Here is a 14,667-nt window from a genome sequence, read left to right on the forward strand (position 1 = left end):
CATAATATTTTCACGATATCAAAAGAAGTTTGGCTTTTGCTGCTTCTTTACACGAGAACTTGTAAAAGATCAAAAGAAATTAGACGTTAAATTAGCTTTTCCTACAGATGAATGGGATTACAGTGATTTTTCAATCTTTACGACTGAAAGATATCATCTGTCAAGGAGAGAAGGGAAAATTCAGAAATCATACTATATCTTCCCGAAACTTGATTTTCCATAGGAACATCCAAAGAAGTACAAAGATCAGGGGAAATGAAAAACCAGCAGCAGATGATCAGCCTAACTTATCTTCAGTACAATTATCTCTTACCGCCTTCTCCTCATGTAGAACTAACTGAGAACAAGAATACAGCAGAATAAATAAAGTTTACCAGTTCTCTACTTAATAGAAATAATTACTACTATTAATCTACCCAAAGACTTCAATCCTTCAGAAGGCTCTTGGTGTCGCTTGAAGCTGCACCCTTTCCATCATATCGCTATCAAGAAGTAAAGAACATCGTTAGTTAATAATTGCATGGGACATGATGAATGGAAGAAGACCATGAAAACAGAGAACATACCTGTTTACCAAAGGAGAACGGGACATATTTATATTTGATCATGTGTGATATCTGTCTCCTCATGGTGAGAGTGAACAGCACCACCCAGTAAAATAGAAGTATAGGCCAAAATACAGGTACATCAAATGCACTGAAGAATGTCATCAAAAAAGCAATACAGAAGGCTTTTGTGATAGAGTACCTTCAAAGTGGGAAGGAAGGAAACATTACCAAAAGTTAGCATTCTTCTATCATTGGTCATTTTGATCTACAAGCTAAAAATATAAAACTTATCGGATGAGGAAGCTATAATGTCCCTAATAACTGTTGAATACAAACTCTGAAAATCTGCATGCACCATTGCAATTCAAAAACAGATCCACATTAAGGATAAAGCCCAGTCCAAGATGATGGAATCTGTTTTCTACATGATTAAATTTGATGGTAGAAATTCTTTTTTATAAAAAAAGAATATGTTAGTAGATTAGGCAGTCAATTGTGTTAAAACTAAACCTTAATAAACACAGGCCATCAGTATCCAAATAAACAGAGGATTTGTATCATATTACATTACGGGAAACTTTCTTCAGAATATTTTTGTTTTTGAGAATAAAACTCAATGTTTAACAGCTTAAAGATCGATCCTATCCAATAGCTGCAATGCTGCTGGAAGTAATATAAATGTGGAACATGAAGGTTGAGAACAAAGGTACGAAAATTACAAACAATTAGAAACATTGTAAAAAGAAACATCAAATCCCGAGGTTCTATCATGAAGAAAAAATGCTGAATAATTGAAACAATATCTTTTATAGGAAACGTCATACATCTTAACCTATAGGTCAGAACCTTTTAGATATTTACAGCAAGTATCAACCAGCTTGATTAGAGTTGCAAGGAATCTAACCAAGGTTTTTTCTTTATATTTTGGTTTATCTCCAAATTCTAGAGGGCAGAGAAATTATTCAATATGGTACTTACTTTTAAAATCGTTAAATACATGGTTAACATTTTTTTTTTTTTGAATTTCTTCCTCTGAAATCCAATGATGTACAAGTGACAGCCATGTTGATCAAATAACTTCTTGGGCGCAGGGTTGAGGGAGCAAGGAAGGTTCTCTTAAATGGACAATGACATGGGTCAAGAGCTAGCTAGGAGTCTAGAACCCGGAGCGCAACCCTTTAACATATACCAAGTTCAAATAAATAGAATATCCACAAACTTCTGATTGCACCGCTGCAACTCTAATCTCGTTCGACTAGTCAGATTTTGAAAAGGTCAAATTCTGGGCTCAAAATTAAATGGGAACAAACTTAGCAAACATATGAAATATCAAATACAAAAACCATCCAGAGATCCCAGGCACCAATCTTGATCAAATCCTATACTATGGGTGAAAAGTTAAAAGAATTCCGAACCCCAATCATTAATAAAGCTCATGACTCCAATCCAACAGTTACCCATCTCCTAAAGCTTAAGCAAACCTCGACAGTTCGTAATTACACTACAAATTCCCGATCGCATGGTTTATATATCAGAGAGTATTCAATCAAAAGACACTGCGATGGCTCAAATTGAAAATGGGAGGGAAAAAAATTCAACGAATCGGAAACCTGGACGCACCAGAACTTGAACTCCGGAAGCCTACGAACGAAAGGGCGGAACTCATCGGATTCCCTGAGGGGAAGCGCAGGGCCGTCATGGAGATCCAGGATCTCAGGATCCACTTGGGGCGAGAGAAACCCAATTAGAAGATTGAGGATGTAAATTCCGAGACCGTAAGAGACGATGTAGAATCCTTCGATGAGGTAAACCCGAAGGACATAGATAGAGGCGACGAAAAAACAGGCGATCCAACGGTAGAAGATGTACGGGGTACACCTATCGAGAAGGTGCTGATACCGCCGGGAAACGGCATGGCTCCACCGTGAAAAGAGAGTGGTAGAATAAACATCTTCCGCGGCGCCGAGACGAACGCCAGCCGCGTCACTTTCCATTAGGACCCAAAAGTATCGGCAACCGTCGTCGCCCAATTTATATACTCGAGATTTGATTTCCCCGTTCCTATGTTTGTATCTGTAATTATCTCCCTTCAGCCATTTGCCAAGGTAGGGTGGGTTGACGAACTGGCCGTCGTTCGCGGGCTGATTCCCCTCGATCAATTTTTTTTTTTCTCTTTTTCCTTTTCTATCTTTTTTCTTTTTAAACCGATCCTTGGCGCTTCCGCTTCGCAACTCCCCAAGTCAATATTTTAGCACCTTTCATTTTAATTGTTCATTGTGAAATAGATTAAAATATATTTGTTTTTTTTTTCTTTTATTATTATTATACTAACATTTAATTTAATGAGACGCTTGGCCTCCAAGGTGGAAGATCTCACGTTGTGAGATCTCACATCAATTGGAGATAAAAACAAGTGCCCCAAGGTAGATTTTAAAATCCCACATCACACTTAGACCGTTACATTTAAACACGACTTTTGGGTTAAGAGCATATATACTTTATGTCAGTTGAATGATGTGGCATCGACTATTCAAATGAGTAGTTGGTTTGAAAGAGTAAATTAAGCAGGATTCATCAACAATGCTAGTTCGGCCTCCCATCAAGGAATGTATTATGGATGAGGTGTCATGCATTTAAACTAGGTAGCATTCTAGATTCGATATAACCCACTCCCTATGTGACTCGAGGTTGATACGTCACACACATAATATGACACTGGATTATATCCTTCTCCCATGCATTTCATCTGAGATTGACTGCCTCAACAAAATTTATATTTCTACCAGAAATTAGACAACCGAGACAAGAAGAAAAGTTGAAAATTAAAGACATCATTCTTCAGCAGTAACACCGGCAAGTCGAAGCCCTTTTTCTCCCACTCCCGCGAGACTGATACTACAATAATCTACAACAATGAATCCGAGTCTTTGCATAACTTCCCCAATGCCATCGAAGTAAAAAAAAAAATCAGAAGATAAGAGATGACAAAGGGGAGGGAGGAGTTGATCCAGAGCAAAATTTTACTTCTTTCCTTTTCTCTTCCTGTTTTCCTTCTTCCCCACGGAGATAGCTTTACGCAGGATACTAAGTTCATAATCCTTCCTTCTCAAGTCTTCCTTCAGGCTCTCAACCTCTTTCGAGTGATCACAACAGTGACTCGAGTCCTCCTTTTGTTTCAATTCTTGCTTCAACCTTTCAACCTCCTCCACATGGTTGCAACATCTACTCGACTTTGAAATTGTCTCCATTTCAATTTTCTGGTCAGTCTTCTGTTTTTTGGACATTACTAAGTTTTCAATCACCTCTAGATCTCTCTTTCTCGATGATACTTTTTCAGCAAAATCATTTGCTCCCATTGTGCGAACAAATATACTAACAATGGACCCTGAACGTTGAAACCTGACAAGCTTTTGTGGGCGTCCAGATGAGTCCTGAGTGTATGGCAGGAGTGGATAATTTAATCAGTAAAACCAACCAGGCAATTGTGCTCAAATTCTTCCCCATTCCCCAGTTTGGAATATGATGAACTAATTTGGTGAGGATTTGGCATAGTATTGAGAGTGTCAGACCGTCAGTATTATAAGGGAACAAGGAAAGCATAACAGATGAAGAAAATAAATCATTTCACATAAAAATAGAGATGTGTTCGTTCACAATTACCTCATTTGGGTTACCTTCAATCTGTTCGAATGCTTGTCGTGCCTCCTTGGGGTTCTTAAAAATGGCAAATGCAGAGTATATATCCCCCCCTTGACCTTTCTTAGGTGGCTGTTGGAAAATCAATCGTCAAAACATAAAATTCACTGATAAAAGGTGGTAGGTGGAGAAGAATATAGACACTGCACAATGGATTATCTTGTTTAAACAATAGATATTTTGTTGACTAGTTAAACTGCTCAGCTAAGTGCTAACTTGCCTGGCCACTCAACTTACAGTTTCGCACAACCCCAACCCAGCCGCTCAACTTTCTTAATCCATAAAGGACCCATTCAATAAGCTATCATCAAAAGTGTATTGGATCCTAAACCTACAGTAGTGAACTGTGTGCATGATCTTTTCGTGGAAATCATCGTATATCAAAACTATTGACTATGTATATGACATGGAGATTATCATAAAAATTTAATAGTAATGTATATCTATGGATCCATATGAATTGAATGTAGCATACTCAACCTTGAGTTCAATGGTGAAGTCACCAGGAATAACTCCAGCTAATGCTTCACTTGGTACATTCATCGGTATTCGATGAAGAAGTAACTTCTCCATACCAATTTGAGGTGTCTGCAGTATATAAAGAAAAACTAATATTAATATATGAGCACAAACATAAGCTCTACTGTGATTGGGTTGGAAAATCCCTATTCTTACATCCTCATCAACTATAGCAATCACATCATCAGCTTTACTCTCAAGTTTTGCGAGAACAAGTTTCATGGCAGCACGAGCATCATCCAGACAATTATGTGAAGCACCCTCCTCCCGAAGGTCATAGCCCAAGACAGACTGCCAAAGTTAAAAAAAAAAAAAAAGATGTCTATAAGAGACGAATGCTCTCAATTAGGCAAATAAATGCCCTTGCAGAAATAAAAATACTCAATAACATGAACTATGAAAAACATGTATTTTACACGTGCCTTACACAGCTTATTCAAAGAAGGTCTTCTGTAGATAGATCCATTGGAATACTTGAAGATAAATGAAGTGTCAATCACCCTCGTGTGATCTAATTTAAGTGCTGTAGCAATAAAAGAACAAAGGACAGAGAATAAACAAATGTCCGGGTAAGCAATACACACAATTTTCAAGAGGCCATTTGTTTGCAAGGAATTTGGATACTCAACATGGGAATCCATATGCTTGTGCATTCGAAGGTCCCATACATGACTAGTTTTAATTCAGTTTTTACTGCCAATAAACATTAAAGGTATGAGGACATGAAAATCTTAAGATAGTATCCGTTAAAAAAAACAGGCGGCTAGTCATTAGTATAGTATAATTTAAGGTCCAATTTTTTGCAATAGCAACCTAGTTTGAGTTTGGGTAAGATATTACAAATTTAATTAAACGAGGCGGATATATTTTTAATGTTACATTCATACATCTTCCATCAAATTAAACAAAATGTTACTACAATACAATTAAATATATTTTACTGCAACTCCGTGTACTCAACTTAAGAAGTAGACTAAAAAACCTTGAAACATAAATTTTAATGAAATTGAACCTTTTGGAAAAGTATAGATGAACTTGAAAAATAAATAGATTACCTTGCAGGTCATTGTTCAGACTGTGGCCTGCCAAAATAGTTCCATGTGACAATAATTTTGTAATGGATCTCTACAATTTGAACAAAGAATATTAGATCATACATGTTCAAGCAAGAGTGAACCATCCTCATACGAAGCAAACTCAAATACCTGAACATCAACCAAAGAACAAGTAACTCCATCCAAATCCCCCGGAGAAATTCCAGTTATATCAGTTCTGTAGTCCTTAATTGCTTTTCTAGGATTTACAAGTTCATCAATTTTCACCTGCAGAGAGATCTCTACACTCATCATAAAAGGTTTGAGAAAATCTAATGAGATCATAAATATCATATACTAGCAAACATATAGTACCATTGTTTTTCATTATGTGTGTGTGTATAAACGGAGGTGTGCATAGAGCCTACAAGAAGACATAAAGGTCAAGAGCATACTTGTAAGTCGCGATCCACCATGCAAACCCTCACCAAGTTCTCAGTTCCATCTTCGCAGAGAACCATCTCACAATCAATGGCATATATTGCATTTGACTTCAGTGCTTTAGACTTTTGACTGAATTTTGTAACAATCCATCCCTTCAAAATCAGACCCACAAATCAACACAATTCAAGAAAGATACGCAATAACTTGTTAACTATAGAAAACATTACATATTAAAATGGAAAGTTTATTGGTCCATTAACAAAACAGGTAAAAGATTGCGCACAAAACAGAAGTTGACATCCTACCTTCTCATATGATGGGAATGAATATTCTAATGGATACTGTGGGTGTTCGAGTGTAAGCCGAACCAGCCTCTGCACGGCCATAATGATGGGTTAAAACAATTTACAAGAGAATGAACAACATACAAACGAATGGAAATAAAATAAAAATAATACAAGGAAAGTCGATAATAAACTAGGATAAGTTGACTGTACTAGTAAACGATGGATTTGCATAATGATTACTGGAACAATTAGACCAAATGCTATGAATGAGCATGTCAATAATTCGAGACAAACAGATTAAGGTTTCATTTATACGCTTGAAAGAGCTCAAGCTCAAGATCACCTGTCACAAGTTTTGCGCATTGCAAAAGTAGCATGATTACGAAAGGAAAAACAGCTAATAAGACAAACATTCTAAGGAAGTGGTGCAATAGAAAACATGTGGAATACTTTCAGAAAAATATTGAAATGATCAAATATAAGCAACTAAGATAGAAAAATTCGTCGCTGTGGGTATTGATCCTCCAGAAAAAAGAACCCCACCTGCTCGGGTGATTCATTGTCGGAAGTTTTCTGCGATACTTGCTTCACAACATTGCGCTTCTCGTTACACTGGAGAATTTTATCCAAGAACTGATAACAAAAACATACACGTGATTTATGTCAGTCTAGTTTGGAAAATAACAAGAGTTGAGAAATCAGATAACACAAACTTCCCATAGTGTTTGTGATAGACAGAGAATGATTCGTTACCATCAAATCATCCTCTTTGCTAAATGTCTTGAGAAAAGCAATCAACAAATCATTGGGCCTCTTAGACGGGTCGCACATGCTAGCCCCGAACTTAGGGTCACGACTGATAAGAAACTCCTTCCAGTCTCCTTCACTACCTCTCATTCCTCGCTTTTGGGTCAAACGCACCATCTCGACAAGCACCTACAAAGAAAAAAAAAAAGGGAAGAGCTTTTTATACAGATTTAAGCCGCCTTCAGCCTTCCACAAAATACTAGGCATACACACCCTGCGGAGCAATTAAGTAACAGCACATAAATGGTAAAGGCAGGTTGAAGAACAAAGTGAGTACCTTCTTCTCTGCTGTAGCGATCTTGTCCTCCATTGGAAACGCTCCGGAATTCGAAGTATGACTGCAACTGCGAAAAGTGTGGGTGCGTTCCCGCCGCGGGGAGTCTGCCTATGTCTTCGAGGAAGCTGTTGATAATGAAGAAGCGACCGGCATTAGGGTCGGGTTTTCGGGTTGGGTAAACGTAAACCTAAAATAATTATGTTATTGTTTTCATTTTTTATTTTTAGGCTAAATTAATAAAAAATAACTCCAAAATGAAAACTTTGAAATTTAATTTTTTTTTAAAAAAAAAAAACAAAAAAAAAAACAAAGTTTGAAATGTATTTGCATGTTTCTAATTTTTCAAATTTATTACAAATAAAATAAAAGGGAATTATAAAAAATATTTATGTCAAATTCCAAGTACCAATTCCAACCGTGGAATATATTATTAAAATGGAGTTTCGAAACATTTAAAAACTTAATCTAATTGATATGAACTACTTGGACGAATTCTTGGGTTAGCTAGCGGGAAGAGGGAAAGGAGCGAACCCATAGAGTTGGGTTTGTTAGACGAACACGACTCTCCACAATGTCACAATGATATGATATTATCCACTTTGAGCACAAGTTCTCATAGCTTTGCTTTTGGTTTATCCAAAAAGCCTCAAACCAATGGATAAAGTATTATTTGTTTATAAACCTATGATCATTCCCTAAATTAGCCGACTTTCATCATCCAACACCTCCCTTCGAACAAAGCACGCCTCCATATCTTCGAGGTGGCTTGACTCCTTTGTTCGACATTTGAGAATTTATCAATCTATTGTCCATATCTTCCAGGAGGCTTGACTCCTTTGTTCGACATTTGAGAATTTATCAATCTATTGGCACAACTAAGTTTACGGCATGACTCTGATACCATGTTAGACGAACATGACTCTCCACAATGGTAACTCCTTTTTCTTTTTGGAGTCCTTTGTTTGACATTTGAAGATTTATCAATCTATTGGCACGACTAAGTTTAGGGCATGACTCTGATACCATGTTAGACGAACATGACTCTCCACCATAATATGATATTATCCACTTTGAGCATAAGCTCTTATGACTTTGTTTTGGATTTCTACAAAAGGCCTCAAACCAATGGAGAGAGTATTTTTTGTTTATAAACTCATGATCATTACCTAAATTAGCCGATGTGGGACTTTCATCCTCCAATAGGGTTGTTTCATTTCAGGGTCTTTCATCAATTCTTCATTAAAAACAACCAGATGAAAACGTTCTGAACAAACAGGACGACACATAAGAACAACTCTAGAATCATAACTATACTATACTATAGTAGTTGAGGAATTGCACGGTTACAAAAGAATGCCTTGATCAGTATGTCATAAGGGGTGACCCACTGCAATGAACATCAGAAGCATCTGATACCCTCCGCCTGGGAGACAAAGTTGTCATGCCAACAACGTCTACATCAAAATTGATTACACTTTTTCTCTTCTGGGATTCTAAACTTAGCTTCTCATCAGAAACTTCAGCAATTGGACTCAAAAGATCTATCGTTTCCTTCTGGTGAACGGACAACATAGCTTGAGCTTCTGCCACCACTGATGCATCATCATCAACAGCATACAGTATCTTCCTTATAGCTCCTACAGCCTGAAAAGAAACGAAATCAAAATGCTCAACTTCTTGGGCTTGGAATTCTAATAGACCGAAAAAAATGCAGATACAAAACAGAGAATTTCAGAAACAAGTACAGGCAAACTTTCAATCTGTGGACTCTGGCAGAGTATCTCAATATCTCTTAGCTTAGAAAAGTAGAAATCCCTCTCTTTCTCAAGGCTGTCGATCGACAGTTTCAACGTCGTGATCTGCATTTTACATTAGTAAGTATATATGTACTCTCCAGTTTCTTTTCTTCCATATTATCAAAGTAGACGCAGCTTCAGAAGATACCNTAGCTCCTACAGCCTGAAAAGAAACGAAATCAAAATGCTCAACTTCATGGGCTTGGAATTCTAATAGACCGAAAAAAATGCAGATACAAAACAGAGAATTTCAGAAACAAGTACAGGCAAACTTTCAATCTGTGGACTCTGGCAGAGTATCTCAATATCTCTTAGCTTAGAAAAGTAGAAATCCCTCTCTTTCTCAAGGCTGTCGATCGACAGTTTCAACGTCGTGATCTGCATTTTACATTAGTAAGTATATATGTACTCTCCAGTTTCTTTTCTTCCATATTATCAAAGTAGACGCAGCTTCAGAAGATACCTGTTCATCATATGCAGATACTCCATTGGATGGAGGTTTTGAAGCATTTGCTACCTGATTTCCAGAGTTCACTGATGCTTCATTTCTCCGAGCATTCTGAGAGACCTGAGCCCTGGATGCAGCAGCTGTTGAACCTTTTGCAGAAGAATGTGATGTGGTGCTCTTCTTGCTTGCGTCCTTTCCACCCTTGGATGCTTCTCTCCTTTCCAAAGCATTATAACTAAAAATAAAAAATAAAAATTGAACCATCAACATATGAACTGTTGTAGTGTAATTTGACAATCTAATATTAACAGACTACTAACTTCTTTACGATCATCACTTTTCAAACATTGAAGTTGACCATTGTGAATTTACTTAGTTCAAATCATCAAATATTTGCATGTTAGGTCCAGAAGGGGTCAGATTAAGTAATTATGAGTTAAAAGTAGCATGGTTACCGCAACCCTTATAAACAAAAACTCAATATTGGTTAATTGAAAATTGTAGCAGGTAATAGACCAGATTACCACAGCAAAACGCCTCCATTAGCGGAATCACAATAACGTTTCATCCACTGCATGAACTCCAGATTATCAAGGGGCCTTCCTTTCACAAGCTTGCTCACCTCGATATGCTACAACATTGCAAGGAAGACAGTAACTAAGTACAGATCAACTACAGAGCAGATATAAAGAACCCAATCCAAAATCATAATAAGTTGGAATATTTCTTACAGAAACAGAATTAATCTGTGAAGTCGTACGAATAATAGATAATACCAAAGGGGGTTATTAAAAAGGATACCTTGGTGATCTTCAATTTGTTGAACACATCTTGGAGGACCTTATAATTCTGGATCATTTCGTACTCGCTCTTCGCATCAAAATTGACCTTGTGCATCGGTACCATCCCTGGGTGAGCCGCATCCATCAATTGGCAATGAACCGCACCAGAGCATGCCTACAATTCAAGAATCCATAATAAGGGTCACATAAACAGAATTTCCAAAAAAAGCTCAGGAAAAATACGAACAAAAGAAGTAACGCAATAGGGGTTTCGGGAGAAACCTCCTCGACTTTGGAAAGATTAAGGTGAAGAGTAGAGTTGATCCACGCGAGGATCTCCGATCTTCCAACGAAATACGCAGAATCCATCATCCCAATGTTTGTCGCCATTTCTTAGGGCTCTGAATCTCTCCCGCAAAAACTCGTCGGGCTTTGTCACCGGCTGTGAAGCTATTTCTCTCTGGAGTTGCAGGCGCGAAGACAATGGAATTGGGTCAGTTGCCAACGGCTCCCTGTGGAGGGGAATTTAAAAAAGGAGGAGGAGCGGGATTTCCAATAATTCAAAATGAAACGTCACGCCGTCAGGAGCGGTCGCCCCACCTATACATGGGCCTATTGGGCCCCTCTACTACACCGGAAATTTGGGCCAGCCCATTAAGATGTATTTTGTACTTGAGAAATTTTTATGCAAATTAAATTATTATTATTTATTTCACATAAATCGTGGTTTTTTCAAAATTATTAAAATATGGGTTTTGAAAAGAAAATTATACCATTTGGAAGGATATAAACTAGAAATGTAATGAAATTTGATCACCGGCAAATCGTCGTCCATACACAGCAAGATTACTCCGCCTTCAATTCCGCCTCTTCTCCTCCATTCGGCTGGACACAGTCTTGGAAACTCTCATTACAACGCTTATCGATTCTGGAGTGGCCACAATCTCCTCTAGATCCTCCGGCACTCGCACCACCGCCGACGTTCCGTACAAATACACCTCCCCTGCCCATCAACATCAACCCCATTTACATTCAAAATCAGAGTCCCATCAAAACCGTAATACAAAACCCGAAATCCGAAAACAAAGTGGCGGTGGAAGATGTAGAAATGGAGACAGCCACCGTCATTTCTACTGATACCCAATTCTCTTCTTGGGCCGACGTGTAGTCCACTCATTCACAGAAGGATGAAGAACATGGGCCAGACTTCGGCCCAAAAGAAGCCAGACTCTTTTTAATATTCAATAAAGCATTCACACAATCCTCTTAGTGGTTATAATTTTATTTTTTAAATTAAGAGACACCAAAGAAAAATTAAAATACTTACTAGTATTTTTAAAGATTATTAAATAGAAAATGAATTTAATGAAAAATAAATAAATGTATAGAGATTTGTGCAAAAACATATAGAATTGTGTGAATGAAGACTAATAAATAGGTCCATTATGGCTCCTCCTACTCCTACCCTCTTTACCCAATCACGTATCATTTAATCACCAAAGCTGAATGCGTTACAGCTAGCGAATCACATGACGTGGCCTTCCCAATCTTATCTCTTTCACTATTTTCATTATATATATATATAAATAAATGCATTCAACTCATTACAAACTTATAAAATTATTTTCTCTTTTACATTCCAATTTGTGAATATATATATATATATAATGAGCAAGTTTTTAAAGAATGTTAATGTAAAAAATTTCACAATTATTAACATAAAATATTTTTTTACAGATAATTTCTTCTTTAATTATTTATTTGAAACTATAATTTTAGAACATTACTGTAAACATAGAAAAACGAATTCAAGATTTACTAATGTTTGTATGAATTAATTTATATCTAATTTTAGAAGTTTTATTTTAGTGGCACAAATTTGAAAGTTTATCTTATCCTTTATTAAAAGATACCTTCATGGGAAATACTTCCTACCGGTTAGACTACAAAGAGTTGTGCTGTCACGATATTTTTACATGCAATTTATTATTATTATTTTTTTCGAAATTCTAAATTTCAATGCTTAGAAATGTGATGACGTGGTGGATAAATGGAAAAATCCGACGTGACTACGCTATGGAACGCCTCTGTCTGAGGTTGAGCAATCCAGTGATGGAAGACGTGGTGGTTTTTATATACGACACGTGTCGCGCAGCTTTTAGAAATACAACTGTGAATTTTGTCCGTTTTAAGGCAGGGTAGATAGGAAAGAATCCTCATTTCACACGTGTCCACTGTTATAATAATNGTCATTTCTACTGATACCCAATTCTCTTCTTGGGCCGACGTGTAGTCCACTCATTCACAGAAGGATGAAGAACATGGGCCAGACTTCGGCCCAAAAGAAGCCAGACTCTTTTTAATATTCAATAAAGCATTCACACAATCCTCTTAGTGGTTATAATTTTATTTTTTAAATTAAGAGACACCAAAGAAAAATTAAAATACTTACTAGTATTTTTAAAGATTATTAAATAGAAAATGAATTTAATGAAAAATAAATAAATGTATAGAGATTTGTGCAAAAACATATAGAATTGTGTGAATGAAGACTAATAAATAGGTCCATTATGGCTCCTCCTACTCCTACCCTCTTTACCCAATCACGTATCATTTAATCACCAAAGCTGAATGCGTTACAGCTAGCGAATCACATGACGTGGCCTTCCCAATCTTATCTCTTTCACTATTTTCATTATATATATATATAAATAAATGCATTCAACTCATTACAAACTTATAAAATTATTTTCTCTTTTACATTCCAATTTGTNTTTTTTTTTTTTTTTTTTTTTTTTTTTTTTTTTTTTTTTTTTTTTTTTTTTTTTTTTTTTTTTTTTTTTTTTAAGCATGTAAATGTTAGTTTCACAAGAGTAAATTATTTAATCTACTGTAAATGGTAAACGTGACGTGATAGAATAATTTAGAAAGAGGGGGAAAAATATGAATCATGAATTTAGTGAGGGTCTGAGGGGGAAATATCTGCGAAACCTCCGACGGAACACACAGGGTAAAGGACTCAATTTGGTCGGAAAGTTAATGTTTCGAATTAATTTATTAATTTCAGAAAGGGCAGGTAAAAATAAAATAAACGTGCTAGCCTGTAGCTGCTATATCGGTGGTCCACACAGAATTTTGACGTCATATTATTGGAAGCCGTGGAATAAATGGACCCACCACCGGCTTCAAAATTAAATACATTTTGTTTTTGAAAAAAGAAAAAAGGTCAAACGGTTTTGCTTGCCCATACCGACTCCGTACATGTGCAAAGAAGCCTCCTCGACCGTTCCCTTCCCACGTGCCATTCCTTTCTCTGTCTCTCCTTTTTTTTCTTTTCTCAAATATAATCTCTTATCTTACCCACCAAATATTCCAAATTTTAAACGTATCAAAAAGACATAATCTTAAAAAAAAAAAAAATAATAATAAAATAAATAAAATTAAGAAGCCTGATTATTTAAATTGTAATGTAGTGTCTTTTTAAGTAATTCCAATTAATGGACAATGATTTTGTTTTTGGATTTAGGNTCTTTTTAATATTCAATAAAGCATTCACACAATCCTCTTAGTGGTTATAATTTTATTTTTTAAATTAAGAGACACCAAAGAAAAATTAAAATACTTACTAGTATTTTTAAAGATTATTAAATAGAAAATGAATTTAATGAAAAATAAATAAATGTATAGAGATTTGTGCAAAAACATATAGAATTGTGTGAATGAAGACTAATAAATAGGTCCATTATGGCTCCTCCTACTCCTACCCTCTTTACCCAATCACGTATCATTTAATCACCAAAGCTGAATGCGTTACAGCTAGCGAATCACATGACGTGGCCTTCCCAATCTTATCTCTTTCACTATTTTCATTATATATATATATAAATAAATGCATTCAACTCATTACAAACTTATAAAATTATTTTCTCTTTTACATTCCAATTTGTGAATATATATATATATATAATGAGCAAGTTTTTAAAGAATGTTAATGTAAAAAATTTCACAATTATTAACATAAAATATTTT

General features: G+C 36.0%; 3 protein-coding genes across 4 annotated transcripts; all 3 read right to left on the minus strand.

Annotated features, from left to right (window-relative positions):
• Positions 1-67: 67 nt before the first annotated feature.
• Positions 68-2,736, minus strand: LOC111803936 (protein RER1A-like). 2 transcript variants are annotated; one of them, XM_023688556.1, is made up of 4 exons: positions 2,169-2,736; positions 567-747; positions 417-482; positions 68-337 (listed from the first exon to the last, which is right to left on the minus strand). In XM_023688556.1, exons 1-3 carry the CDS (start codon positions 2,540-2,542, stop codon positions 426-428), a joined length of 612 nt encoding a protein of 203 aa, XP_023544324.1. In that variant the 5' UTR covers positions 2,543-2,736; the 3' UTR covers positions 68-337; positions 417-425. The 2 variants fall into 2 exon arrangements, with proteins under 2 accessions (XP_023544324.1, XP_023544323.1); XM_023688555.1 differs by having other exon boundaries at positions 68-482.
• A 522-nt stretch (positions 2,737-3,258) lies between these two features.
• On the minus strand, positions 3,259-7,760 carry LOC111804361 (small RNA degrading nuclease 3-like). The gene is made up of 12 exons (XM_023689127.1): positions 7,613-7,760; positions 7,282-7,464; positions 7,072-7,161; positions 6,547-6,615; positions 6,253-6,393; positions 5,969-6,085; positions 5,819-5,888; positions 5,186-5,286; positions 4,920-5,054; positions 4,725-4,832; positions 4,209-4,316; positions 3,259-3,979 (listed from the first exon to the last, which is right to left on the minus strand). The coding sequence occupies exons 1-12, from the start codon at positions 7,643-7,645 to the stop codon at positions 3,569-3,571; spliced, it is 1,566 nt and encodes a 521-aa protein (XP_023544895.1). The 5' UTR covers positions 7,646-7,760; the 3' UTR covers positions 3,259-3,568.
• Positions 7,761-8,804: 1,044 nt separating this feature from the next.
• LOC111804079 (microtubule-associated protein RP/EB family member 1C-like) lies at positions 8,805-11,728 on the minus strand. Its single transcript, XM_023688763.1, has 7 exons — positions 11,456-11,728; positions 10,921-11,150; positions 10,658-10,813; positions 10,381-10,487; positions 9,872-10,091; positions 9,673-9,786; positions 8,805-9,256 (listed from the first exon to the last, which is right to left on the minus strand). The coding sequence occupies exons 2-7, from the start codon at positions 11,026-11,028 to the stop codon at positions 8,975-8,977; spliced, it is 987 nt and encodes a 328-aa protein (XP_023544531.1). The 5' UTR covers positions 11,029-11,150; positions 11,456-11,728; the 3' UTR covers positions 8,805-8,974.
• Between the last annotated feature and the right edge of the window lie 2,939 nt (positions 11,729-14,667).

Source organism: Cucurbita pepo, chromosome LG10 (genome assembly GCF_002806865.2).
Source record: "Cucurbita pepo subsp. pepo cultivar mu-cu-16 chromosome LG10, ASM280686v2, whole genome shotgun sequence".
Classification (NCBI taxonomy): Eukaryota; Viridiplantae; Streptophyta; class Magnoliopsida; order Cucurbitales; family Cucurbitaceae; genus Cucurbita; species Cucurbita pepo.

Coding starts and splice junctions, on each gene's coding strand:
- LOC111804361 (XM_023689127.1), bottom strand. CDS start 7,645: ATGGAGGACAAGATCGCTACAGCAGAGAAGAAG. Junction 6,394..6,546: donor CATTCCCATCATATGAGAAG/GTAGGATGTCAA, acceptor CTGATTTTGAAG/GGATGGATTGTTACAAAATT. Junction 5,889..5,968: donor GTTCTTTGGTTGATGTTCAG/GTATTTGAGTTT, acceptor TTCAAATTGTAG/AGATCCATTACAAAATTATT.
- LOC111804079 (XM_023688763.1), bottom strand. CDS start 11,028: ATGGCGACAAACATTGGGATGATGGATTCTGCGTATTTCGTTGGAAGA. Junction 10,092..10,380: donor AATGGAGGCGTTTTGCTGTG/GTAATCTGGTCT, acceptor TTTTATTTTTAG/TTATAATGCTTTGGAAAGGA. Junction 9,787..9,871: donor TATCTGCATATGATGAACAG/GTATCTTCTGAA, acceptor TGTAAAATGCAG/ATCACGACGTTGAAACTGTC.
- LOC111803936 (XM_023688556.1), bottom strand. CDS start 2,542: ATGGAAAGTGACGCGGCTGGCGTTCGTCTCGGCGCCGCGGAAGATGTT. Junction 748..2,168: donor CTTCCGGAGTTCAAGTTCTG/GTGCGTCCAGGT, acceptor CCCACTTTGAAG/GTACTCTATCACAAAAGCCT. Junction 483..566: donor CGTTCTCCTTTGGTAAACAG/GTATGTTCTCTG, acceptor ACTTCTTGATAG/CGATATGATGGAAAGGGTGC.